Source organism: Bicyclus anynana, chromosome 2 (genome assembly GCF_947172395.1).
Source record: "Bicyclus anynana chromosome 2, ilBicAnyn1.1, whole genome shotgun sequence".
NCBI lineage: Eukaryota > Metazoa > Arthropoda > Insecta > Lepidoptera > Nymphalidae > Bicyclus > Bicyclus anynana.
This window is the reverse complement of record NC_069084.1, coordinates 14,910,152-14,936,961: the sequence shown is the minus strand read 5'-3', so window position 1 is coordinate 14,936,961 and position 26,810 is coordinate 14,910,152. Positions and strand designations below refer to the sequence as shown.

At 36.2% G+C, this 26,810-nt stretch overlaps 1 protein-coding gene across 1 annotated transcript in view; it reads left to right on the top strand.

Moving 5' to 3' along the window:
- The first annotated feature begins 237 nt into the window (after nucleotides 1-237).
- The window catches only part of LOC112056448 (sodium-dependent noradrenaline transporter), a 46,135-nt gene continuing 19,562 nt past the window's right edge, over nucleotides 238-26,810 (top strand). The window contains exons 1-2 of the mRNA XM_052887693.1: nucleotides 238-379; nucleotides 26,469-26,556. Of these exons, the coding sequence (XP_052743653.1) occupies nucleotides 26,502-26,556 (55 nt within the window). The 5' untranslated portion in view covers nucleotides 238-379; nucleotides 26,469-26,501. The remainder of the gene's footprint in view (nucleotides 380-26,468; nucleotides 26,557-26,810) is intronic.

The following is a 26,810-nucleotide window of genomic DNA, read 5'->3' as shown; positions in this document are numbered from 1 at the left end:
CAACATGATTTTGAGCCACCTGCATCATAATCCTTAATTTAATTAAGGATTATGATGCAGGTGGCTCAAAATCATGTTAATCAAAATAAGTTAATTATTAATATACATACAATACATTAAAAACTTGCAACCTGAAACCCTGGTACAGACTACGAGGCTGTAGTAATTCCTACGCAAGGCAGTATTGAGACGCAATATTCAGTTTGAATTTCGAACTTCCAACTTCAGTCGCACGCCATGCTCCATACGGGGCGCACGCCTGCGTTTTCCATTTGCTGAAACTTTTCAATATATCGATGTAATAAATAAATTAAATAATAGTGAACGGACTGTAACGTGATTTTAATTTGGTTCGAGCCGTTGATGGCGTCTTGTAAAGGTAAGTAATGTTTAATAATGTTTTACCTCTTTTATTATAAAAGTGATTTGAATACATTTTCAATTATTTTATAGAATTTTCCTAATTAAGAAAATTTAGTTTAGTTTATTAAACATATTAGTCTACTAATCTACTTTATAAATTAGACATATTTTAATTAAAACATATTTAACAGCCCACTGCAGGACTAGGCCTCTCTCTTTATAGAAGAGGGGATAAGGGCTTACTCGAACTACTTACTGGAAGGCTCGAACCCAGGACTTCGTGATCCAAAGTTTTACCTATTTTAATTACATATTCAATTCTTAATTATTACAAATTCGTGCTTATACATGCCTAGCCGCCACCTAATAAAGAGGTTTTGGATTTAAATTCTTTTTTTAAAACTATTGCGTAGCTTTTATCGCGGGCTTTGAGCGTGGCGATCGAATCAAGAAATTCCGTAACGAAAATTAACCTAAACCCAAGCCGTGCATGAAGTTTTGCCGTTTTGACGTTGTCATATCGATTTAACTGGATAAGTGGTGTGGAACTAAGGAGCAAACTTATTAAACCAGAGTTCGATTCCAGCTCAACGTAAAGGCATTTTTTATTATTTATTTATTTTTTATTTTATTTTTTATTCTTTTCTTAAGAAACAAATATTGCATGAATAAAAATAAATAAACAATTATAATTGCATACGTAGTGCCACACATTTTTTTTTGTTTTTGTTATTTCCTCAAATAGGCTTCCTTATCACTAAAATACATTACATTAAACTAAAAAAAAAATATTAACTAACATGCTGCAGTAGAGACTTTTAATTCAGTGATATTTTTCTACAGCGAAGGAAATTACATACGTATTTAGGAACTATTATAAGAACTCTAACTGGTACCAATTAACTACCCCTGAACGAAGCCCATCAGACCAGACCCGAGTCAATTTAGAAAATATAAAATTCTAAATTGTCCCGAGCCCTAACATCTTTATTCTAAACCAAAACATTACAGACTGCACCACAGAGGTCGTCAAAAGATACTTGCACACTATTAAGTTAGTTACTCTATGGTAGTACAAAAAATCCAAGGTAGTACAGAGGTCGTCAAAAGATACTTGCACTCTAAGTTAGTAAAAAAAAAATAATAAGCTCCTTTCGTCTGTCGGATTAAAAATATAATGTGGCCAAAATGCAGACTCGCTTTGCAAATTTTTCACCAACTTCATTCTGCAAAACTGCGCTAACTTTCTCCATCTTCAAAGAGTAAACAAAATATTTTTAATCAAAAAATAAAAACGGACTTTAACCGCAAAGTTCATTTTATTTCAAAGAGCGGAGAAGGACCTCCTTCTTTTTATGCGATCCGAACAAGGGTTGTTTTTCTGAGCGTTTATGTTACTGACAGACAAAGCAGATTGGACTTTACTTCTCTCTCTATCTATAGATTATAGTTTTGTGTTGGAAAGAGCGATAGAAGCTAATTTGAGGCTACACTGTCGAGTAGTAAAAACGTTGTAGCACTACTACTACGCCGGCGAAAACGAGGTCCCCGATACATGACTTTACCTGGATGGGGAATTTTTAACTCACGATGTCGGGGCCGCCCGGACTGATAAACTCAGGCCAAAACAATCTTCAAAATTCAAAATTCATTTATTTCAAGTAGGCTCAGTTTACAAGCACTTTTGAAGCGTCAGTTGACTATTTGTAAATATTCTACCGCCGGTTTGGAAGGCAGGTTAATAACAACATTACAATTTCTTATAGTTTTACTTCCTGTGTGAAGGTGGAAGCTGATCCAATGGCCTCCAAGCACCTCTATAATTAAGGAACTCATCAATAGTGTAGTAACCTCGACTAAGTAAATGTTTTTTAACCCATTGCTTAAAGTTGTGTATTGGCAGGTCCATCACAGTCTTGGGATCTTGTTATAGAAGAGTACACATAACCTACATAAGATTTTTTTACTCTTTGGAACCTTCCAGAACGGCCCTCTAAGCCAATGTCCGAATATCTATATCGTTATCGATATGATGATAACGATATAGTATACGTTCATCGGCTGATAATGATCATCATCATCATTATCAGCCGATGAACGTTCATTGCTGGACATAAGCCTCTTTCATGGACTTCGAGCCGCCAGCATCCAGCGGCTATCGTTATCGATAAACATAATATATACTCATATATGTATATCGCTCTGCCCATTTTTTTTGCCTTCGAACCCTATCAGGCGATGCTTCGCTCCAAAACTCCCGGTGACGCCCCTGAGGTTCCGATAAGGAGCCTAGGCGCGGCGATTACACGATGAGGGGGAAAAAGCATTACTGAGTAAGTGGAAAACTATCGCCTATAAACAGAGTAACACTTCGGGCAGACAAGGAATAGGTCTTACAAAGTGCGCTCTGTCCAACAACCTGAGGCGTAGGTGTAAGTGGTATTTCAAGTGCCTGTGATTACTAACAGCCGTTTTCTTAACCTATCTATCCGCCATTTCACTTACTAAAGTTAAGAAAATGTATCTTTCTGTTCTTATCTGCTGTTCAATAACCTACTGAATGATAGTTTGACTTTGTAAAGATAGTTTGACTGTTAGTGATAATCGAGGATAGCTATCTATCCGTAATCTTGGGTTATTGAAAACGGTCGTATGGCTACTAAATCTTTTAAACCGGAATAACCGGAAGTAATGCTTCTTGGCCGCAGAAATAAACACTGTGGTAGTACTTCTTTGGGACATTCTTCATGCCTACTAAATATTAGATCCGTCTCAGGTATACTTTCTTCTCTCTTTCTTAGAACTCTTTGACTCTTTCTTAGAAGAAAGAAAAACTATTGTAAGACCCGACCAAGGACACAGAATACATAATATTACAAGCCAGCGCTCGAATCGCGCCATTTCATGCATACGCCGCAAAGACAGATCACTAACAGTTAGGTCAGCTTAATAAATATAATTTCCGGAAAATCCCGACGGTCTCATGAATAATGAACGATAAGTCAATAGGAGGGTTTCAAATAAAAAATCTAATAAAAGTAGCGCTTGCGTCAATTTTAAAATGCAAATGACCACAATCTTTTCACTCTGAAATGAAAACTTAGGTGTACCTACTAAATATAGCTTCCTAAAAAAGGAGTAAGTAAGTAAAAAAATATTTAAATAGAAATCAAGATTTTGTTAAACAAATAATTATAAAAAATCAAGCATTTGTATCATTTATAGCCTTTATAACGTTAGCTTGTGCCGGCAACTTTGTCGGCGTAAGTTTTTTTATTTTAGGGGGTGAATTTAGGAAAAAACCTTTCTTAACGGAGCATACTAATGGGACAAGTTTAAATTGGTTGATCACGCCACTAACTGAACTACATGATACTTTTAAATTGCATTCATTATAAAGTACTAACTATAAAACTAAGTAATTGACTTGAACAAGTTCAATATTTAACAGTTTACCATCTCCTCAAGGTTGTTTACCTACTTCCGTTCAGACACAAATTAATTACGTTTCCAAGTAGGTACTATTCAAGCATATATTTTAAGCGACTTCTTATTTCTTTATTGAGTTTAAAGTGGTTTAACTGCTTACGCGTGTTTCGTATGGTAATTAATACGAATAAGTGACAATAATCCGAAATGGCAATTTCCATTTACAAAGCTACTTTACCCATTTCGAAAGGTAAAATTGTGTCATATGCTGACGACACAGTCCTATTGTTAACGGGTGATACCTGGGAGGATGCCTTGACGAACACAGAAAAGGCCCTACGACAGGTGTCTAATTGGCTGTCGACAAATGTCTTAAGTTTAAATACTGGGAAAACTAAATTTCTAGCGTTCCATACTTCTTCTCGTACACTACCTCAATCTCAAAATTTAAATATCAAAATTCATAGCTGTAAGAATCCAATTGAAAATCCCAGTTCTTGTTCCTGCCCAGCTGTCGAATATGTTCATGACATAAAATACCTAGGTGTACAGATTGATAGTACTTTATCTTGGAACTTACACATTTGTAACATTACTGCAAAAGCTAGAAAACTGATCCATATTTTCCGTAAGCTGAGAACATCTGCTGACAAATCTACACTTTTAACCGTTTACTATGCTCTTGCGCAATCCATCCTTGGTTACTGTATCACTGTTTGGGGGGGTAGCTCTAAGACATCTATGTTGCGTATCGAGAGATCCCAAAGGGCCATCTTAAAAGTCATGACTCACAAGCCCTACAGATATTCTACTCAAGAGTTATACAAGGATTGTAATGTGCTTACAGTTCGTCAACTTTATATTCTTCAGACTGTTTTACGAAAACACTCAACACTAGCTTTTCATAATAATCTAAACAAAAGAAGATCTGACATAGTATGTCACGCTACCAAACACAGAACACAAGTTGCTCGGAGGCATTTCTATATTTCTAGTTCCAGAATTTATAACAAGTTAAACAGAATCATTAACATCTATCCTCTTACCATCAAACAGTGTAAAACTTGTTTAACAAAATGGTTGCAGACCCGCTCTTATGAGCAAACAGAAGAATTACTCCAAATTCTAAGATAATCTGAATCGCTTTATCAAACCGTCTACATAATATATAGGACTATAGATATATCAAGAGGCTGACTGCTAGCATCATCATTGTAGTGTATAGTTATGTAAATGTAAAATCATAAATCACATACACACACCCGCAAACACACATACACACACCCGTAAACACACATACACACACACACATAATCACACACACATAATTACACACACACACACACAATTGCACACATACAAATACTAACGTACAAGGGCATAATTTTATGATAATATTTATAGGATTGGATTGTATATATAGTAGGGAAGTTCCAGCTTTCTGAGATACAGTTTCTAACTAGTTCAGATAGCTGGGGCACTCACAAAAATTTGGTAGTAATATTTAATATTTTTCTATTTGTATTTATGTGTCATGATTTCCTTTTTTGTGTTTTGCCAAATAAAATCTTTCTTTCTTTCTTTCTTACTTATCAATACTGTTTTTCTCGATTCTGAACGAAGTTATTTTTTTTACCGAAGTTTTTTTTATATTTACTTTACTTATTGTATTTGAATATACTTATTGTATTTCAAATTCAATTTAACGTTTTTAACGAATTTTAACAAGCTTTAATAATTTTTGGATGGAAATAAAGAAACAGATTCTAACTTCGATAAATTAGAAAAGAAATTAAACCAGATATTGTTAATATAGGACATACTCGTAGTACCAACTTTTCAATTAGTAGCCAATACTAAAAGAAAGTAATTCGTCGTGTTTTAAAAGACAGTTTACAATCCTAATTATTAATATTAAAATTTTAAAGAGGTAAAGTTTGTGTGAGAAGTTTCTGGATATACTGAACTTTAAGAAATATAAAATGAACCTATACAAAGTCACGTTATTCGTGAGTGTCATTGACTATATTTTATTCTCGTATTTCCACGGGAACTGCTGGTCTACACTAGTATTATAAAGCTGAAGAGTTTGCTTGTTTGTTTGTTTGATTGAACACGCTAATCTCAAGAACTACTAATCCGATTTGAAAAATTCTTTCAATGTTAAATAGCCCATTTATCGGGGAAGGCTATAAGCTATATTTGATCCCCGTATTCTTACGGAAACGGAAACCACGCGGGTGAAACCGCGGAGACGTCTACTAGTTATTAATAAAAACATGACTTTTTAAAATATTGGAAAAGACAATCTAAGTACAAACTGATTCCTTGCAAAAGTAACATTTGTATTCCGAGGACATACATATACCTAATGTTCTGTACATCACACCCCAAATGCTTGTTTGCAATGCACGCTTTCCTTACTTGTGAAGACTATTATTTTCCTCTCCTAAGTAAATCCTTTCATAGCGAAAATATAAGCTCTACGCTGAGTATATCTTTTCATGGCGAAACTAAAAACTCATAGGGGCCTTCGTGAGTTTATACAATGACAGAGGGGTGCTGATGGGAATGTCACCATTACTGTAACTACTGTAAAATACTGTCTACTAGCGGACACCCGCGTGGAGTTTAGTTTTTCACAAATCGCTCGGGAACCATGGATTTTTCCGGGTTATAAAGTAGCCTATGTCTTAATCCATGCTATAATATATCTCAATACCAAATTTCAGCTAATTCGGTTAAGTAGACGATGCGTGAAAGAGTAACAAACATTCATATCATTACAATCATCAGATTTCGCAAATCTCCGGAAACCATGGATTTTTTCGGGATAAAAAGTAGCCTATGTGTTAATCCAGAGTAAAATCCATTTCCATTCCCAAATTTTAGCCAAATAGCTTCAGTAGTAGCGACGTTAAAGAGTAACAAACATCCAAACATTCAAACGTACATCCAAACATCCATACAAACTTTCGCGTTTATAATATTAGTAGGATTTCCGCGTCATCGTACTGGGACACAAACTCACTCGGTGTACCTGATTGTAGCACTATCATCATCATTATCATAACCTATTTTAAATAGCTATGCAGGGCCCTCAGACCAACTTGCTCGATAGACGTTACTTTTCTGTCAAAGTATATGATCAACGATCTAATGCGATTATAAAAACCTATCTTTATATTATCGATGTTTTATAGTTGTATAGTTGCTGTTGGTTAAAAAGCTCCGCAAAAAATACTTTTTTGTGTAGTTGAATTGCGTAAAAAACGGACAAAAACTTCTAGTTTAGTATAGGATATATACCAAATCTATGCTCGTTTTCCTTAGACAATTTTGTTCGTGAATTGGGTGCGATACTGGTCCTATACAATAATTGATCTGAGGCAGGGCCAGGTCTCTCATAGGCGAAGCTTTTGGGACCACCATGTTGCCTCAATGAGCGATGCCAGGCTTAGGGCGGATTTATACTTGTCTGACGTGCCGTGTCATGACGCATCAGAACATAATCAGTATCATACATTTTGTATGGCAACGTTTACATTTATTTGTTGTGACATGTCGTGATGGCTTCTGATGTGTTGGATACAAAATATATGATACCGATTCTGTTCTAATGCGTCACGACACGACACGTCAGACAAATATAATTCCGCCTTTATGGTAATAATGTAATTACTATGAAATCTTAATGAAGGAAACCGAGATCGACAACTTTAAACGTCCCTTTCAATGCCAACAGCTAATTTACATATTAATAATTTAGGTTATATTACATTGTATAATTGTAAAGATTTCCTGACAGTTAAACGCGTCTTTTAATGCCACAGCTAATTTACATATTAATAATTTAGGTTATATTACATTGTATAATTGTAAAGATTTCCTGACAGTTAAACGTGTCTTTTAATGCCACAGCTAATTTACATATTAATAATTTAGGTTATATTACATTGTATAATTGTAAAGATTTCCTGACAGTTAAACGTGTCTTTTAATGCCACAGCTAATTTACATATTAAAAATTTAGGTTATATTACATTGTATAACTGTAAAGATTTCTAGAAACATCCTAAATTAATTTTCTTGTTCGTTATTAACATCAAAGAACAAAGACGTAAACTTTATGCCATTTAATAAGTACAAGGTAGCATCCGGGCAAGCAAGTGGAAAATAATAAACTGCAACTATACTTAGAAAGTCCCTTGATAACTCGGTAGGGAGCGGAACCTTGGTAAACTGTATTGGACTTTATTTACCCTTGATATAATGCAGAACTGAGAAAAGTACTTGAGACTTCAATAACTGGATGCACTCAGAGCGCATTACAGGACTTAACATTATTATTGCAGTATCCGGGACTCAAATATCATGAAGGATATTTCATTTTGAAGGTCAGGTTACCTTCTTAAGTTTCGCGAGTATGGAAGTTAATTAGTAGTAGACAACGGTATTTTATACTAGAGATAGAGAGAGGCACTAGCGCATCAAAACTGACGCGGAGAAATGTGCATAATTGTCTTAATTTCATTTAGTCGCTTATTAAACAACAAAAGGTTTTAAAACAAATAATAAATATTGTCATAAGTTGTGTGTTCCGGAAATGTAAAAACTATGTGTCAGCGAGTTATTTGATCGGTTAATAGTTAAATAATAATAATAATTTTTAGTTATAGCAAAATCTACGTTAATTATTGTGATAATATTAGAATCAGGTTTTCATGTAATTGGGATTTAATTATTATTTGTGTCACAGAAGAGAAAGGTTTGATACACATAAGATGCTACGCCGTAGCACCGTCGTAGCACTGATTATTGAAATGCGGCATTTTTATTTATTGAAATTTAGAAAAATAAAAACTAATGGACGTGAGCTACTAGTTTTTTTAAACCATTTTCGCTTTACTAACGAAACCGTTTGGGGCACATCAGTGGACTGTTTCGATATTTTCTTTTCTGCCATTGTTATAAGTTAGTAATAGGATACAATCATGCTTTTGAGAGCAAAAATCATGCGTAGAGCATATAAAAAAAGCAGTCAGTGAAGTCACTTTTTAACTAAATCGTATATATATTTTTTTGATCCGTGACGAACATGAAGAGCAATTATGTATTATATTACTCAATATTACATACAATATAATGTTTCGAGAATATACTGTCAACATCGATAAAAAGCACATGAAAAACGTCTTAAATATCAGTAAAAAAGCTGTTTACAATCTTTCAATATCCGTCGAGGTTCCAATTTCCGGCTCTCAATTATGTTTTTCTTGTCTTTTACAGTCTTTTTACAGTGTATTAAATAAAATGTGACATTATTCGATGAGGTTATTAAGACCTTTTACGTTACTTTGATGTTGTTTCTGTCAACGATAAACTTACTATGCCTGCAAAAACGATTTAATTTTTATGGTAAATATACGAAAATTAATGATGACGTCTTGTATATGTTACCGTTAGATTGTAAAATACGTTAGTTTATAATCGCACTCGTGATATTATAATCTACCGTTACATTGTGAACTGAAAATCGTGATTACAATTTATCGTGTTATTTTTCGGTATAATATTCGATGCTTGTCAACTAAGACAACTTAAATTTGTTTGAAATAAATGAATTTTGAATTTTATAGAAATCATCAATGCGTCACCCTGAACTTGTGAACTTGAAGTAAATAAATTATGTAAAACTAGCGGACGCCCGCGACTTCCTCCACGTGGAATTTAGTTTTTCACAAATCCCTCGGGGACCATGGATTTTTCCGGGATAAAAAGTAGTCTATGTGTTAATCCAGGATATAATGTAGCTAATTCGGTTCAGTAGTTGATGCGTGAAAGAGTAACAAACATTCATATCATCAAAATATCGGTATAAAAAGTAGCCTATGTGTGTAGAAGTAGGTCATGACATGACACTATCACACTAATATCGAAAATTTATGTGTAAATGTGTGTGTGTATTTCTTAGTTCTTCACACTGAGCCGATTTGACTAAACTCGGTTTAAAGATAGGATATATTCTGGATAAACACATAGACTACCTTTTAACCCGATAAGCTCTACGGTATAGTGGGATTTGGGAAAACAATTTCACGCCGATGGAGTCGCGGGCGTACGCTAGTTCTACGAGTAGATAAAGGTTTATAACTCAGATAATTCTCGGGAAACGCGTTGAGGCTTGCCAAATGACTTAAGGGCCGGTGTCTTATCTCATACATATGACTACTATGTTCCAAACTATCTAGTACAACATACATAAACGGTTAAACGGAAGTCGGAGATATTGCATTACTAGCTTTAGCGTTCTGTGTTCTGTACTTTATCAACTAATTTACTTGTTAGCTGTATTATGTGTATTAACGTAACGGAAATATGTATTGAAACGGATTAATGCTCTTTCAAAGCCATGATAGCCCAGTGGATATGACTTCTGCCTCCGATTCTGGAGAGTTTAGGTTCGATCCGGCCCGGAGCTTGCACCTTCAACTTTTCAGTTACATGCATTTTAAGAAATTAAATATCACGAGTCCCAAACGGTGAAGGAAAAACATCATGAGGAAACCTGCATACCAGAGATTTTTCTCAATTCTCTACGTATGTGAAGTCTACCAATCTGCGTTAGGCAAGCGTGGTGGACTATTTGGCCTAACCCCTCTCGTTCTGAGAGGAGACTCGAACTCAGCAGTGTGCCGAATATGGGTTGATAACGAATGCTCTTTCTAGACAAGTGCGTCCTATCCCAGTCTCATGGTTTAATTACATTTTAATTTCTCACAATTAAAAGAGATAATAAATAAATCATAATTCTTGGAAACCCTTATGAAGGGTGTTTACAGACTTTAAAAACTTCGTATGAGGGTTAGGAGTTAGAGCAAATATATGAAACATAAACAAATTGTGGTATCACGATTTAGTTGATAAAGCGCTGACTATATCTGAAAAAGACACTGAAGAACAATGTAAAATCAATCATAATTATTGATAACAATTATCACTTACACAATCATCATCATCATCATCATCATCATCATATCAGCCGATGGACGTCCACCGCAGGACATAAGCCTTTTGTAGGGACTTCCAAACATCACGATACTGCATCCAGCGAATCTCTGCGACTCGCTAGACCACCTGGTTTGGGGTCGACCAACACTGCGCTTACTAGTGCGGGGTCGCCATTTCAGCACTTTGGGACCCCAATGTCCATCGGCTCTTCGAACTATGTGCCCCGCCCATTGCCAGCATCGCAACTCGTTGATCTATGTCGGTGACTTTGGTTCTTCTGCGGATCTCCTCATTTCTGATTCGATCACGCAGAGATACACCTAACATAGCTCGTTCCATCGCCCGCTGTGTGATTCTGAGCCTTCTTATGAGGCTCATAGTTAGCGACCAAGACTTACAGAATAATGAAATCAAATATCAAGTTACACAGTTCCAAAGGTCGCATTAACTCCCAATATGTTAACACCCTCTATGTACGTGTAAGGACTTTTCACATCCATAAATACGTTTAGTATAATTTTAAAACGCTTTCACGGCACACGGGCTGTAAAACCGTTCAGGCAGTAAGGTTCCCTTCATTACAGGTGGGGACGTTTGATTTATCATTATGACGATTACCGGAACGTAGGGCGACCATGTCGCAGGCGTTTGACGAGGGTGAACAGGCTTACGTTTTAAATTGAAGTATAATTGGGTTGTAAGATACGGGAATTACCAATAGCGGCTTTAACTTTATTGCAGACTTTTATTAACCGATTTCAAAATAGGAGGAGTTTCCCAATTTGCGTATGATTTTTTTTTAATGTTTGTTACTTCATAACTACGTCATTTACTAACAAATTTTGAAAATTTTATTGTTTGAAAGAATACTTCTAGATTGGTCCCATTTCATGTTCATGATCATCGGTTTAGTAATTTTGGGTTAAATCAAAATAACTGAAATACGTTTTTGAAATCGGTTCCATTTTTATGTTAAAAAGATTATTTTAATTTGGCTTGTTAATTGAACGTGTGATATTTATCACAGGAGGGCAATTTTGGGCTAGAAGATTTACATTGGCACTTCTCATTAGAAATTTGACTTGGTCCGTTAGTGGTAAAATCTAGGAAATTAAATTCGAACCACTTCATGAAGACATTGGAATAAGTATTAACTGATTTTAGCGGTGATTGAGAAAATATTAATTTATAATAATCGCGCTGTGCTCAGGATACATTATATACAGGACAATTTTGAAGTGCTCGCTTTGTTTGAGGTTTTAAAATTCAAATTAATTTATTGATTTACATGTGCTTGTATGCAAGTACCGATGGAAAACAACAGTTACCTTTTAAACATATTATAGTAGGTATCATTTGATTCCTCTTCTTTCGCGGCAAACATTAAGTTTGCACCCTTTCGAAAAAAACTACCATATTTCCATATTAGTGAAAGCTTGGTTACTTGGCAAAACTGCCACGTTGGTTCACTGGTTAGCCACATAAGGCTGTGGATAACGAACTCCTGTAAATAAATACTGAGTAAATATTGAGTTTTCATTCTTTCAAATATATTTCTGTCAAAAATGCTCGGAGTGGGGAAGTTGAATACTTTAAGACGGTCGGTAGGTCATTATCATCATCTTTCAAATTAACATCGATACAGTGTATGGTGGGTTTAAGCTCCTCACTTAAGCCATTTTCAGACAGTTCTTTCCCGTGGTTCTTTCAGAAACGGCTTTAATTAATACGCCACTGGCTCGGCACCGTCTTTAAAGTGATCAGAAGGTAGCACATACGATGTTATTTTTCGCTTTTAAATTTGTTTTTGTGATTTTGAAGTCGGGTGTTTTTTTCTGTTAAAAAGATTTTATTAAAGTATAAAGAGAAAAAATAAAGAAAAGAAAAGAAAGAAAGATCTTTATTTTTAAGTAATGCCACATATCATATTAATTCTAATTTATATTAGGGCTTAGCTATCCACTCAAACAGGGGAGCACTAAATAATTCCCTGTGGCATAACCTGGAAAAAGGCCTCAACTCAGCATTTTGCCGGCTACTTTTAATAAAAAAAGTATGCAGCACTGATTTTCAGTTAGGACCCAGTTCAGGTGCCGCCACGCACACAGTTCAACATCCTAAGTAAACTATTCTCGTCAGGGTCGTTATAAAAGACAGATACTGATGATGACTTACAAAAGTCTTACAAAAGGTGGTCTTGTCCGGCAATATAATGTAATATGGTGACACTACTGCGGGTAACAGAGTTAGTGAGGGAGTCAAGGACACGACATGAACACCTCGCGCGTCGCTCACAGCAATGGCGTCGTGCAAACTGAATTATGATTCATTTCTTATAAGTAGTTCTTTTAATTGAAATGGAAATAATCTTTATTGCTGAAAATAATTAACGAGTGCAAATTGTTTCAATTAATGACACATAAAAATGAATAAGAGTTTTACAACAGAGCATTTTAACATTGATTTTGATGGTAATAAATAAAGATGTATGTGTTTATACGAGCCAAGACATCTAACGTAGTCACATCAAATCTTCTCTCTTATAAAGAGAGATGCCTGGCCATGTAGTATGTTGTTAGAATAATGATCACACCCGCGCAGTTCTTCCCTCCCGTCGCCCGCATATCATGAAAGTATCATCAACGAACTTGATGTTGCCAAACTAAGCAGTGAGCGGATTTGGATTTTGAAGGGGTTTTTTTATTCGTTGACAATTTAGCCCTTTATTGCAATCACGCCTGATGTTGTAGTGATGATGCAGTCTAAAAAAGGTTACTACGCGATATCGTACCGATACGCTGAATCGCTTGGCTGTACGTTTGGTAGCCACGGCTGATGCCTATCACCAGTATTATGCCTAGGTAGTTAGGAATAAAAGACAAGAAGACAGTTTCTAAATCACTCGGTTTTCTTTCTTTCGAGGTTTTAATTATGTTCATGTTTCACGTAAAAAGTAGGTAGGTTCTTTAGTGAGTTTAGAGATTAATCAAAGAAAGGAATCTCATGAAAACAATAAGTCTTGACGAAATTAATCAACACTGCTTAGTCTGCTTAAATCAACATTTGATTGTAGTTCGTAACGTCTCTGTTGGCGGAGCTTAGGCTGCCTGGCCACTAGAGTGGAACAAGATAACGGATAATGGAATCGCATAAAATCTTAACTCTCCTTCCGAAAATTCGTACTAAATCTTATTATGTCTTATAATCTAGGATCTTACCCAATTTAGCTAAGCAGGGGAACAACACTAGCAAGGATTGTTTATTGATTGTCAAAGAATTCCTTGACCTTACATCAATTGGTCACAAGACCGACTTTGCTTGGAGTTTTTCTTTTTGCTACCCGCACGGTGAATCCATGGATTGCTAAGATATTGTCTCCCTCTTAATTAATATTAGTGTACTGAATTGATGACAACTGATTAAAAAACTGATTCAAATTGATTCTATTGTTCTGCGTTTTTCTTATTTAAATAAAATATATCTTAGACCTTGTAACTAACAATTCTTGTATACTGCAAACCTTTCTTTCTTTCTTGTATACTGTAATTCTTGTAAGTATTGTAAACTATTTTTATGACATTTAGAAAGGTTTCGGGTGTGAATCGATTAAGCTAGGGTTGATTTTTATTTCAAAACAAGAAATAAGCAGAGCAAGTCCACAACTCTGATCCACAATACTCACTCGTTCCGCTCCGGTGGACATGCAGCCCTATTTGAAGAATTTTTAATTAAAGTTCTCTTTTCTTCAACTCGAGACTCGTAATCGTTTTGGATTCCGATTACAAGTCTCGGAGTCTTAAGAGCTAGTTATTAGTTATCAAACAAATGCCATATCGGGCCTTTTATACCCCGAAGTAAAAAACAGTGGAAAAAAAATTTCATAATTTTTTTCAAACTTAAATTCATTTAATTCAAATAGGCCATTGTATAAGAACTTTTGAAAGTTACGTCTGTCATATACTCAGAGGCACAATTATCCGCCCACTTTAATAAGAGCGAGTATATTAAATTGGGCGGATAATTGTGCCTCTGAGTATATTTCTACAATTATTAGCACCACAACAACGAGAGGTTATGGGTTCGATTCCCACCCGCAAGACTATTGTCGTACCCCCTCCTAACATAGTCTTTCCAGTAATTGGAGGGGAACAGGATTATTTGCGACATTTAAAAGATATTGCAAATATCTTTTTTTGAAGTGAAAACTACTTTAATCGCGTTTGCACTTTTTGGTAGGGGAAAATCTGATGCCTTCGCGTCATCGACATGATAGTGACTAGCGCACGCGCACGCGCAAGTATTTTAATTAGAGTATGCATTATACGAGAAGATTATACAAAATGAAAAATCTCTTCTACATATAGGTTCATAAATTTTGCGCCTGTGAAGTGCACTTTTTAGATGGGTGAAATCGTCACGGACGGACAGACAGACATGGCGAAACTAAAGTTCCTTGCGAACTACGGAACCTTGAAAACTGTCATCATTCCTATTATGTCGAATTTCGTTTCTTGACAAGAGTATTTCAGTTAGTGTAAATTAAATAAGGATCTCGTGTCCCAAATCGCTAGCACCTGCGTGACGTCACAAACGGTGTCGCCTTCACCTTCGGCGCAGTGGCCCGCACCGCTGCCTATGTAGGTGTGACACCTAATTGTTCAGCCCCAACAAGCCGAGGATAAACACGCCTTAGAAAATGGGATTTTAATAAACTCCGGTCACAGATTAAAGAATTAATAGGCAGATAGACCACGACGGTGTCGTAGCCGTTCCAAATACAAAACTCAAAAACGAATACATTTTCGAGTCAGTACGACACGAAGCGTTGCATTATAATTATAAACATTATATAAATCCACGGCCACGGCCCCTACGTAAATCATCCAAACTCAAAATTGCCAGACAATGTATAGAAGTTTAACCCACTAAAAACAATTAATTTGCAACAATATATTTTATTGGATTTTTTGTACTTTTTCAAGCCATTTTCAACCTAAAGTGATTAAAATGGAATAAAAACGCTTTAAAGGGCTCGAACCCAAGATCGAAATAAGGTTTTTAAAAAATAAGTAAACTTTATACTTAACTAAAAATTACTGTTTTATGCAGATTTTTATTCTGGAGTAAAATTGGTTTAATAAAAAACGATTATTTAAAAAGTGGATATTTTTAGCACATTTACATTTTCCGCAAAATTCTATGTTAGGACTGGGTCAGGATCTGGCATTCTCCTTTAATCTTTTACGATTCAAAGCTAAAATGAATTTTGACTTTGAATTTGACATTTATAACATTAGAAGGTAGGGTTAGTTTTGAAATATAAATCGAAAGTCTTCAGTAGCCGTCATTAATCAGCATTCTTGGTTTAATAGATCATTACGATGATCACAGACAGCTCTTTTTTGTGAAGGAGCAATTGAATGCCCTTACTGAAAAATGTCAATTTTTCCACGCCATTCGTAAACTTTGTCACTTTAATGGGGCCTAATTCCATTGCCTTTTATCGCGGTTTAGTTAAAGTCTTAAGATTTAAGTCCGCTCGTTTAAAATACAACCGCGCAATAATTCACAGGTTGGGGCTATCGTCTGTGAGATCGCTTCGTAAACAAAAGATCGGCGCGAGTTAGGGCCAGCGGTTAATGAGGTAGGAAGTCAGACAAGAGTTTTACGAGGTAGACGATTTTGTATTCATTGAATTTAAGTAACTGTTTGGAGGATTACTTCTCTTATCTACGACTGTATGAGTATGACACACTATTAGGTGATACTATTAAATAAAAAAGTATTTTTAAAAACTTAAATTGTCCCGGTCATAATCATTTTGAAAACGATTACGCATTATGAGATCTATCGATTTTATATGATACTTACCTCGATAATAATTGATTAGTTTGAAAAAGAAACGATATAAAAGTTAATCGTAAGTATACCCAGGTTCTTGTTCGTGGTGTAAGGCTATGGCTGGTGGGAGGCTTCGGCCGTGGCTATTTACCACCCTACCGGCAAAGACGTACCGCCAAGCGATTTAGCGTTCCGGTACGATGCCGTGTAGAAACCGAACGGGGTGTGGATTTTCATCCTCCTCCTAACAAGTTAGCCCGCTTCCATCTTAGACTGCATCATCATTTACCATCAGGTGAGATTTTAGTCAAGGGCTAACTTGTAAAAGAATAAAAAAAAAAAAGTATATTGCATATGTACCTAAGTATATTCTGTAGAACTACTCGAACTAAACGTCGCGTCGCAGAGTACCTTCATGAGGAGACGACCTTGGCTACAGTATCAAATTATTTCTATTATTTTAATGATTGTATTGTTACTAAAACTGAACAATAATACAAAATATTAAAACCCTAAGATTAGAGGAAGTGGTTTTTATTTAACTTCTGTTTTATCTATTCATACCTACATACATTTTCACCTTCTAGGTATATCCTATACGTAAGTTGAAAAAAAAATAATAAAAAGAATTCAACCGACTTGAAAAACATACAACATACTGACTAAACTAAAAAGCGAAAAATAATATCATACTCAGTTCCATATATCATATTGTGTACTAACTGATGATCAGTTTGAAGGCGGTGCTAAGCCGGTGTTGTGTTAATTTAAACCGTTTCTGAAAGAACTACATGAAATGAAAGAACACTGGCTGAAAAACCTAAATCTTTCTTGGTTATGGTAACAAACTTTAAAAAAAAACATACGCATCGAATTGAGAATCTTCTTTTTTAAGTCGGTTAATAAAAACATGTAATAACCGGGCCCAATGAACGAGGACTTCACGCGTTCAAGGTTTATGTGCATTGCTATTAGTCGTAATTAGTTCAATTCATTGCAACATGTCTACTTCAATTTCAGTAAATATCAAGACAAACGAGCACTGCTTGGTATTTTATCACGCACATTCTTGAATACGAGACGTGATAGACCAGTGGATGTGACCTCTGCCCTCTTCGGGGACTTAGGTTCGGGGCAAGCAACTCCAACTTTTCAGTCATGTGCATTTTAAGAAGTTATATATCAACTGTCTCAAACGGTGAAAAAAAAACATTGTGAGGAAACCTGCATACGGCTGAGAACTGTCTCAATCTCTTTGTATGTGAAGTCTGGCAATCCTCATTGGGCCAGCGTGGTGGACTACGAGTAAAACCCCTCTCATCCTGAGAGGGAACTTGTGCTCAACAATGAGCCATATATGGGTTGTTGATGATGGGTCTTGAATTTCCTTTTCATACTAGTGGGTAAAATAGACTTTTGTGATATGAATAGTGCACGTTCATTTCGTGTTCGAAAATAAATAATGAGATAAAAAGATTTTTCCAAATCTAAGTGGTAGGTAGTTCTGCATTGGAACACCATGGTGAATCTAAGCTCCAAAAGTCTTCAAATATCAAATCTAGAGATTACGACCAGGACGGTTAGGAATCAATCAGAAACCCTTTTATTTAGCTTTATTGCTCAAAATAAGATTTTGAAAATCTTATCAATATATAAGATATCTACTTTTGTATGCTATTTATATTAGACGTATCTTAATTTAAATTTTGTAGGCTCAAAAGGGCTCGTACGCAAAGCCGTCACTTAATTAAAAATAAAAAATAAAAATTCCTACTCGCTTGCTCCTATGTCACCAGTACCTACTGTCTGGTATAGAATTTATTGATAATTTTCCTCGAGATGTTCGTGTTTTCACTACTCTATTTTACTCGGTGTCTTATATCGCTTCGTAAACAAGTTTGCTAACGAAAGGGAGAACTCCAGGCACTATGTAAGATGATACTTTGTCGGGCAATGGTTTCTAATACTATAACATTATCCTAATACTATATTAAAAGGCAAGGAAGGCAGAGGTCATATCCACTGGGCTATGACCTCTGCTTTCCATTCGGACGGTGTAGATTCGAATCCAGTCCGAGGCATGCACCTCCAACTTTTCAGTTATGTGCATTTTAAGAAATTAAATATCACGTATCTCAAACGGTGAAGGAAAAACATCGTGAGGAAACCTGCATACCTGAGAATTTTCTTAATTCTCTACGTGTGTGAAGTCTGCCAATCTGCATTTGGCCAGCGTTGTTCTTATTATGAGAGGAGACTCGTGCTCAACAGTGAGCCGAATATGGGTTGTTGATGATGATAATGACTATATTACATGTAGGTATGCGGATACTTCAACTGCATCTTTGGTTTAGTGATTAGCCTACGTGGCACTGGATCGCGAGGTCCTAGGTTCAAGTCTTGGGTCCTGCTATGGCTTATTGAGTTTTGATTCAGGTCCGGAGATGGGAAGTTGATGGTGATAAACTCCCATGGCCTTAAAAAGCACATAATATGTCGATTTCGGTCATATCTGTGAATCTGATAGTAATCTCTACTAGGACATCTAAACGATAAACTAATCCCACCAACTCGTATTGGATTAGAAGCAGTATGGTGGGTTTTAGCTATATATTCCCTTTCCTATATTGAGGGAAGCCTGGGTCAAATATCCTATTTATCTGTTTAGATACATGTGATATGTTTACATATGACATGTATCTAAATGCGACTTGCTTGTATTGGAACAAGTCAAGAGCAATTTAGATTAATAGATATATGTACTTGTATGTAAGTGCATTACTGTTTGCATGCTCGCTGGAGTACCTACTTCGTTACCTATGCATTGATTCAAGATTGTTTGATATATACATTAAGTGTCTATTAGTGGCGTGCAAAATTGTCGATCAGAGTATGCACTAGTAGGAAAAGTTAACCAAACTGGAAAAATCAGCTTATGATAGGCTTATAGAAAAACATTTCTATTAGGATATGAAGTACTTTGATGCATGTATGAAGTGCACGCCTCTGGTATCTATGGTTTTGTTTGTAGGCAAGGGAATGTGAACTCCATCGTCATGTCTGTCTGTTAGCGACAAACCCGATAACTACTGATCAAATTTTCATGCATTTCAACATACAGCCCCCCTTGCCAAGTGACACATCGACTCTCTTTCTACGATCGCTAACGTTTCGAAAACTAGAAAAATGTATGGGAATGACATTTGCTATCGACAGGTCACGTGATCATGATCGGTCACTCCCATACATTTTTCTAGTTTTCGAAGCGTTAATATATATTATAGCCTGGATTAACACATAGGCTACTTTTTATCCCGGAAAAATCCATGGTCCCCGAGGGATTTGTGTAAAACTAAATTTCACGCGGACGAAGTCGTGGGCGTCTGCTAGTACGATGATAGTTGTGGGACTTGTCGGGAAAATCCAACCCGTTGAGTAGAAAAAAACAATGCATAGAGGCACAGTCTGCTTTTATAGAAGGGCTTAATATGGATGCCTTCTAGTATTTATCTAGTTTTTTTTTATTGAGAAAGAATACTTTTTTTTTATTCTTTACAAGTTAGCCCTTGACTACAATCTCACCTGATGGTAAGTGATGATGCAATCTAAGATGGAAACGGGCTAACTTGTCAAATACAGTATGGAAATTAAGCTAACTTATCCTAATAACTATACAAATCATGCCCACGTAGAATGGTGGCAAGAATACTGGCTGCATTTCCGCGCTGGACAGCCAGGCTGATCCTTTGCGCAAAAAATGAGCCAGCCCTTCTGTCACCAGTCGAGGCAACTAGCCGCGGTGAAATTATTAATATACCTAGTTAAATTCCTTCATACATAATATTTGCGTATTCGGTTCAGTACATCCAGATGTTACCCCCAACGACCACACAAACATACAAACACCCAATATCAAGTTCATTTCTCACTACCTATTACATTTTTGCCAGATTTCGGGTATTATCTCATTCACATCTAGGTTTAAGGCTGGGCGGCGGAGCGTGTGGAGGCGTTCACTTATCGGATGCACACGTTTGCAAATTAACGCCATGCTACATTAGGCACGATATTGCGACGTTTGCTGACTGTTGCCTACACTTAGTTACTGAGACACTTGTTATATCTGTGTAAGCCATAAATCAGTGTCGTTGGTCCAGTGGCGTATCTAGGATTATTTCCTAGGGTGGGCCTGGCCCCTGACAACAAGTCTATTATTATAACGACAAATTATTTATTTACGAATACTTAAATAGGCTAAACTTATTATAAAAATAAAATATAAGGAAAAATCGATTTACAACTATAAAATTAAAATAAATTAAAATTGTGCTTGGAGGTCCATGCAAGAGGCCTATGTCCAGCAGTGGACGTCTATCAGCTGATAAGGTAAGGTAAATTAAAATTATAACTAATACCTAAAAATACTTATGAAAATTTCCGCCCTTGGTAGGGTTCCCATCACGCAGGCAGCATTCCCGCGTTGAATTGCGATTGAAACTCTTTGCGTGAGAAAGCTGCCCCGAGGGTCGCCTGTTGCCTCTCTGAGGCGTTTGCTGATCTCCTTGTGGAGAGTCTGAGCGCTCCTGCCCCACGGGCCTAGTGTCTCGACGTCTATTATTAGTATGATAATAGAATTCCATATCAGTAGCTCAGAATCCTAGTGTGGGTGGCAGATTTGGAAAGAGGTTCCCTAGCCAGGATTTTCTTTCGTGAAATTCTTAACAGTACTTTGGTATATGGTGGTATGTTATGTACTTTTAGGACGTATCGAGATCACTCTCCATACTACTTAAAAGAACATAACATGGTGGTGTATCCCTCACGGAATAGAGTGGACTTGTGTTGGACGTACGAATATTTTCTATCTATAATTTATTTATATTGTACCTATATTATATTTTATCGTTTTTTAAACGTTTTTGAAAGGATTTATTTTTCGTTTTTTTTTTGTACGTGTGTTATATCGCCAGCGTAAATTCCTTATCAGGGAATAAGTGGACGTAGTGTTTTCTCATAATCAACTCATGATTATTATTAGCCATGAGGATTATAGATGAATGTAACGCCAGCGCTGATCCGATTTTAATGGGACTTTCTCTGAAAAGATAGATATGAATAGAGGAAGTTACGGAGCAACATATAGACTATTTTTATCCTGGAAAAATACGTAGTACCCGCGGGATTTGGTAAGAACAGAATTTTATCGCGTACAAATTCGGGCGCATTTGCGAATTTTGAGTAAGTCAGATGCCTACGTAATAAGCGCTGTATAAATAATGAAAATGTTAGGAACATTCGGTCAAGCAGAGTTGTCACAAGAGCCTTCAGCGTGAGGCTTTGAGATGGGATAATTTGACAGCTGAATAGCACGCCGCGGCCAATCAGGTGCCACGAACATTCGCACTCTACACCAATCGTGCGTGTTTACAAGCTTTTATATAAATTGCACTGATAGTATACGAAGTTCCCAATTTTTTTTCTCTTAGATCACTTTCTAATTTAAAACTGATTCCGATGGATTCCCAGCTAAAGGACATGTCCCAATTTTGTATGGAAGCAGGCCTTTATTCCGAGTGTCAACTAAGCAGAACAAATTATTTTTATCTTAAAAGAACATAAACATAAAGTAAAAGCCCAAAATAAAAAAACTTTTTAGAACCCGCATTGTTTTTAAATTAATTAAATAAATGTATATTTTTCATTAGCTGACAACATTAATTAAGAATTTTTACAAGGCAACATTCTTGTCAGTCAGTCTTGTAGAGACGTGATAGCCCAGTGGATATGATCTCTGCCTCCGATTCCGGAGGGTGTAGGTTCGAATCAGATCGGGGGGATGCACCTACAACTTTTTCAGTTGTGTGCATTTTAAGGAAAAATATCGTGAGGAAAACTGCATACCAGAGAATTTTCTAAATATCTGCGTGTGTGAAGTGTGCCAATCCGCATTGGGCCAGCGTGGTGGACTATTGGCCTAACCCCTCTCATTCTGAGAGGAGACTCGAGCTCAGCAGTGAGCCGAATATGGGTTGATAATGATGAGTATACGAGGTTCCCAAACTTTTTTTTCTTGTAGACCACCATTTTGCTGCCATTTTGTAAAGAGTGGTTTGTTTAGAAAAATAGGTTAATTTAAAGGAAGGGCCTCACAAAGAAAGAGCCTCATTCCTACTGCTGGAATTGCTTAGGCCTCTAATAGTAAAGCTATAATTATAATATAGTTATATACTAACAACCCTCGTGCACTAAGAAAGGCCTCATTAGTATATATACGAGTATATTTAGGCCTTATATTGGCCTATGTAGCTTCGAATCAGTATCCTGGGTCGAGCAATGAAATATCGAACTTCTCTTTTCTTCAAGAAATTCTACTAAAGCCACATAAGCCACTGGGCCAAGAAGGACCAAAAGACATATTTTATTAAATAATAACATAGATGGACGGAACATAAGTCATAAATGGCAAGGATATTGATACATTATATATAATTTTATAGCTCGTAATGTCACAGATGCGCCAAACATAAAACTAACAGACGTTTGGCGTTTGGCTATAAACCGATCATGCTTTTATGATTAGTTGGATAGTTATTGCTTATAGATGCATTAGAGGTAGTCGGCCTCTTAGATCCTATTGCCTCTTAGAGGTCTTGAGTTAAATAATTTCATTGAAGACATTTGTCCAAGTACTTCAATTTGGCTTAATTGTGGAACATTCTACAATGTTGCATAATACCCAGTAGGTAGGTAAAATAAATAGGGCTAATGGAGTTCATCCTCACTTACTATACCAAAACATGTAGTGTAGCCATGACATAAAATAAAAAGTACACTTTTAAGGTGCAGTTTATTATGCGCTACATGCCTGCTTTTTAGTTTTTCATTTTGACGTTACAACGTCTTATAATTCGTAGGATTCCGGCTGCTCACTCGAAAAAAGTTGACGTCATGCGTCGTTCCCTCGCTCTAGGGTTGCCAACTTTTTTTACAAGAAATAAAGTATATTCTGGCCTATGAAGATTATTTTAGAAAAGTAACATTTTCTTCTGAAAAATGCAACCATTCCATCAGTATTTTCTTATGACGTTGTCACGTACTACTATCGTCAGTAAGCCGACTTTACAGACAACCAATTTTTTTATTAACTACTTCTTTAGTGCAATGGCTATGTCGTTATTGTCGTTATGCGATCTGTTGGAATCCTGGATCAGGCAAAAAAATATTTGGTTTTCCTAGATATTTCCAGTAGCAGGGCAAAGTTGACTAGTGGTACCCAAAGCTTTAGAGAGCAAGGTCCTGGACATTATCATCAAAAAAATATTCAAATCGGTCCAGGCGTCATCGAGTAATTGAGTAACATACACAAAAAAAACAAAGACTCGAATTGAGAACTTCCTCCTTTTTTGAAGTCGGTTAAAAACGAGCATTGTCAGAAATATTTGATTTGACGCAATAAAGATAATAAGATAATAAAGTTGATTTTATTTGTTGTGATGTTTGACTATTTAATGTATGTATGATAACAACAAATAATCAATCAATTATTAAGGAACCCTGCTTCTATCAAAAAAACATTTTTCATTTACCTGAAGTAGGTAAACTTATTATACTGAAAATAATTAAAACTAAAAGGCGACTGCACACCTCGGAGAGTTACTCAGCCGAGCGTGCTTCTTTGCGTGCAGTGTTTTCAACAAATTAAATATTCCGAATATAAATTCACTCTGTTTTTTCTGTAAAATCATATTTTAATAGTGCTACATATCAGGAAGCTTAATCAACATATCTCTCATATTTCCACTTAGCAGCATTGTCGTGTCTAAAAAGTATGGTTAGCAGTGAAATTGATACATGAGGCTTAAGCAATTTGGTAAATGGACACAGAGCAACGCATAATAAGTGGTGTGGTGGTATATATTTGTAGCATCAACTATTATAACTTTGAAAAACTGTAACTCGACTACGGAAAAAACGTGTGCGTCTCGGGACTCTCGGGAACTCGCATCTATCGCTCTCTGTCTAGAGTATCATGTTAAACAGAGAGAGATAGAGATTAATTCGAAACTCGCACTTGCGTGTTACACTAAACATCGTTACTGAATAGACCTCCTGCTGCCCTATCCGTGAGAGAATGGGATGCCAGACATAGTGGAGCCGTAACGCGTTACGTTACGTAGTTTACCCTCCCATAAGCAGTCATCACTTTAAAAAGTCTGTTCAATCGGGGCTCTTTTTATTGTTACAAGGTCGATAATAACGAATCGATTATTATTAATCATCGAATCGCCAAAGTTTAAGCGCTACGAAATAAAATAAGATACAAACATACATATAAAAATAATAACCGTCCCTTTTGGCTTCGTCGTAATCGGGTAAGAATTATGAATGTATAACTGCAATATTTATATCCAAACATTTTATATATTCCATACGAAATGACAGCTACGAAATTGCTAAGGCCGCGTAGACCGCAACATTTTCGTAGGTAAAAATTGTAGAGGACATTAATACAGCCGAACATAGAACCTCCTCCTTTTTGAAAGTCCGTTAAAAAGAGTAACAAAAAGTATTGAGTCTAAATTTTCGTATCTCAAAGAAGAACCGAGTAATGGTAAAAAAACTGAATTCATACGTTTTTACAAGATGGCGGAAAATGCTCTTAGAAAATCTTGAAGTTAAGCTTTTCCGAAATTCAACTTTCTCAGTTTATTTGCATTTCCAAATGTATAATGTAACTGGACTACAATGACATCCCGCCATGAATTGTTTTGTTTTAATTAAGGAGCGCTTTTGAATAAAGCTCCCATGCGTAGTGAATTTTTCTGACCTTTAGTTATTTTATAATTTTTCATATTATGTAATTTGTGTATCATGATATAGCCAAACAGCCGCTGACTGCATACTACCACTAAAATACATACTCGTATACCTATTATATATGAACTGCCTAAGGATGTGTTGTATGATTTTTTACATATTATGGTTTAAATATGAATTTTTACACGTTTTTCCATTATTATTTCTCAAAGATAAAGGCGCTTGGAGGCTACTGGATCAGCTTCCACCTGCACACAGGAAGTAAAACTATAAGAAATTGTAATGTTGTCTTCAATTGTAAATTATAATACTGTATGATTTTTTTTAAAAAGCGCAACTGTTGAGTTTCTTGCCAGTTTCTTCTCAGCAGAACCAGCCTTCCGAACCGGTGGTAAAATCTATACAAATAGTCAACTTACGTGTCAAATGTGCTTGTAAACTGAGCGTACTTGAAATATATGAATTTTGAATTCGAATTTTGGTCTTTGACCTCATGTTTTCATATCTTTGACCTCAGACAAAACAGATAACAAAACTGGGTTAAATATTCTGTTTGCACACGAATGATTTATACGTGAAAACCACTTTTTTACGTTTCAGCGTTTTCGTACGTGCATTAATTTCGATTAGGTTCACAACACTGATCATTTGATGTACACGCCATCAGATAGCACTGAACGCTTTTTCGTTTGCAAATCGGTACATCGGACGGTGCTAAAAGATAGATTGTCTACTACATTTTTTCATTTATGTATATATTAGCTAAAAGCCGTGATAGCCCAGTGGATACGACCTCTGTCCGATTCCGGAGGGTATGGGTTCGAATCCGGTCCAGGGCATGCACCTCCAACTTTTCAGTTGTGTGCATTTTAAGAAATGAAATATATGTAATAATCATCCCACTATCAATATCATCTCACTGTCAAGGTATATTATTTGGATTTCTGATTACTTTTTATGGAGTTTTATATTTTTTAATTAATTGATTTTTTTATTTGTTATGATAGTCATGACGGCATGATGGACTGAGCGCAGGCGACATGGCGGGCATGCCCTTGCTGGGCAACAGCGTGGGCGCGGGCGAACTACGAGAAGGTATTGTATTGTTCGATAAGATAGTAAGAGCGGGGGCACAGGATGTGTGGCGACGGTGGTGCGTGCGTTGTCTTTACATAGAAATATCACACACGATGCGCTCCGGCGCCGTATTGCAACCGAGACAAGGCGGGGAATGATTTGCGACGTCGGAGCGGCACCGCTCAGTTGTCTATGCGTCACAACATTACTTTACTAACATACTGTCCAACGGTGCTACTGCGCCGATGCAACATAACAAGACGAGGCGGGGA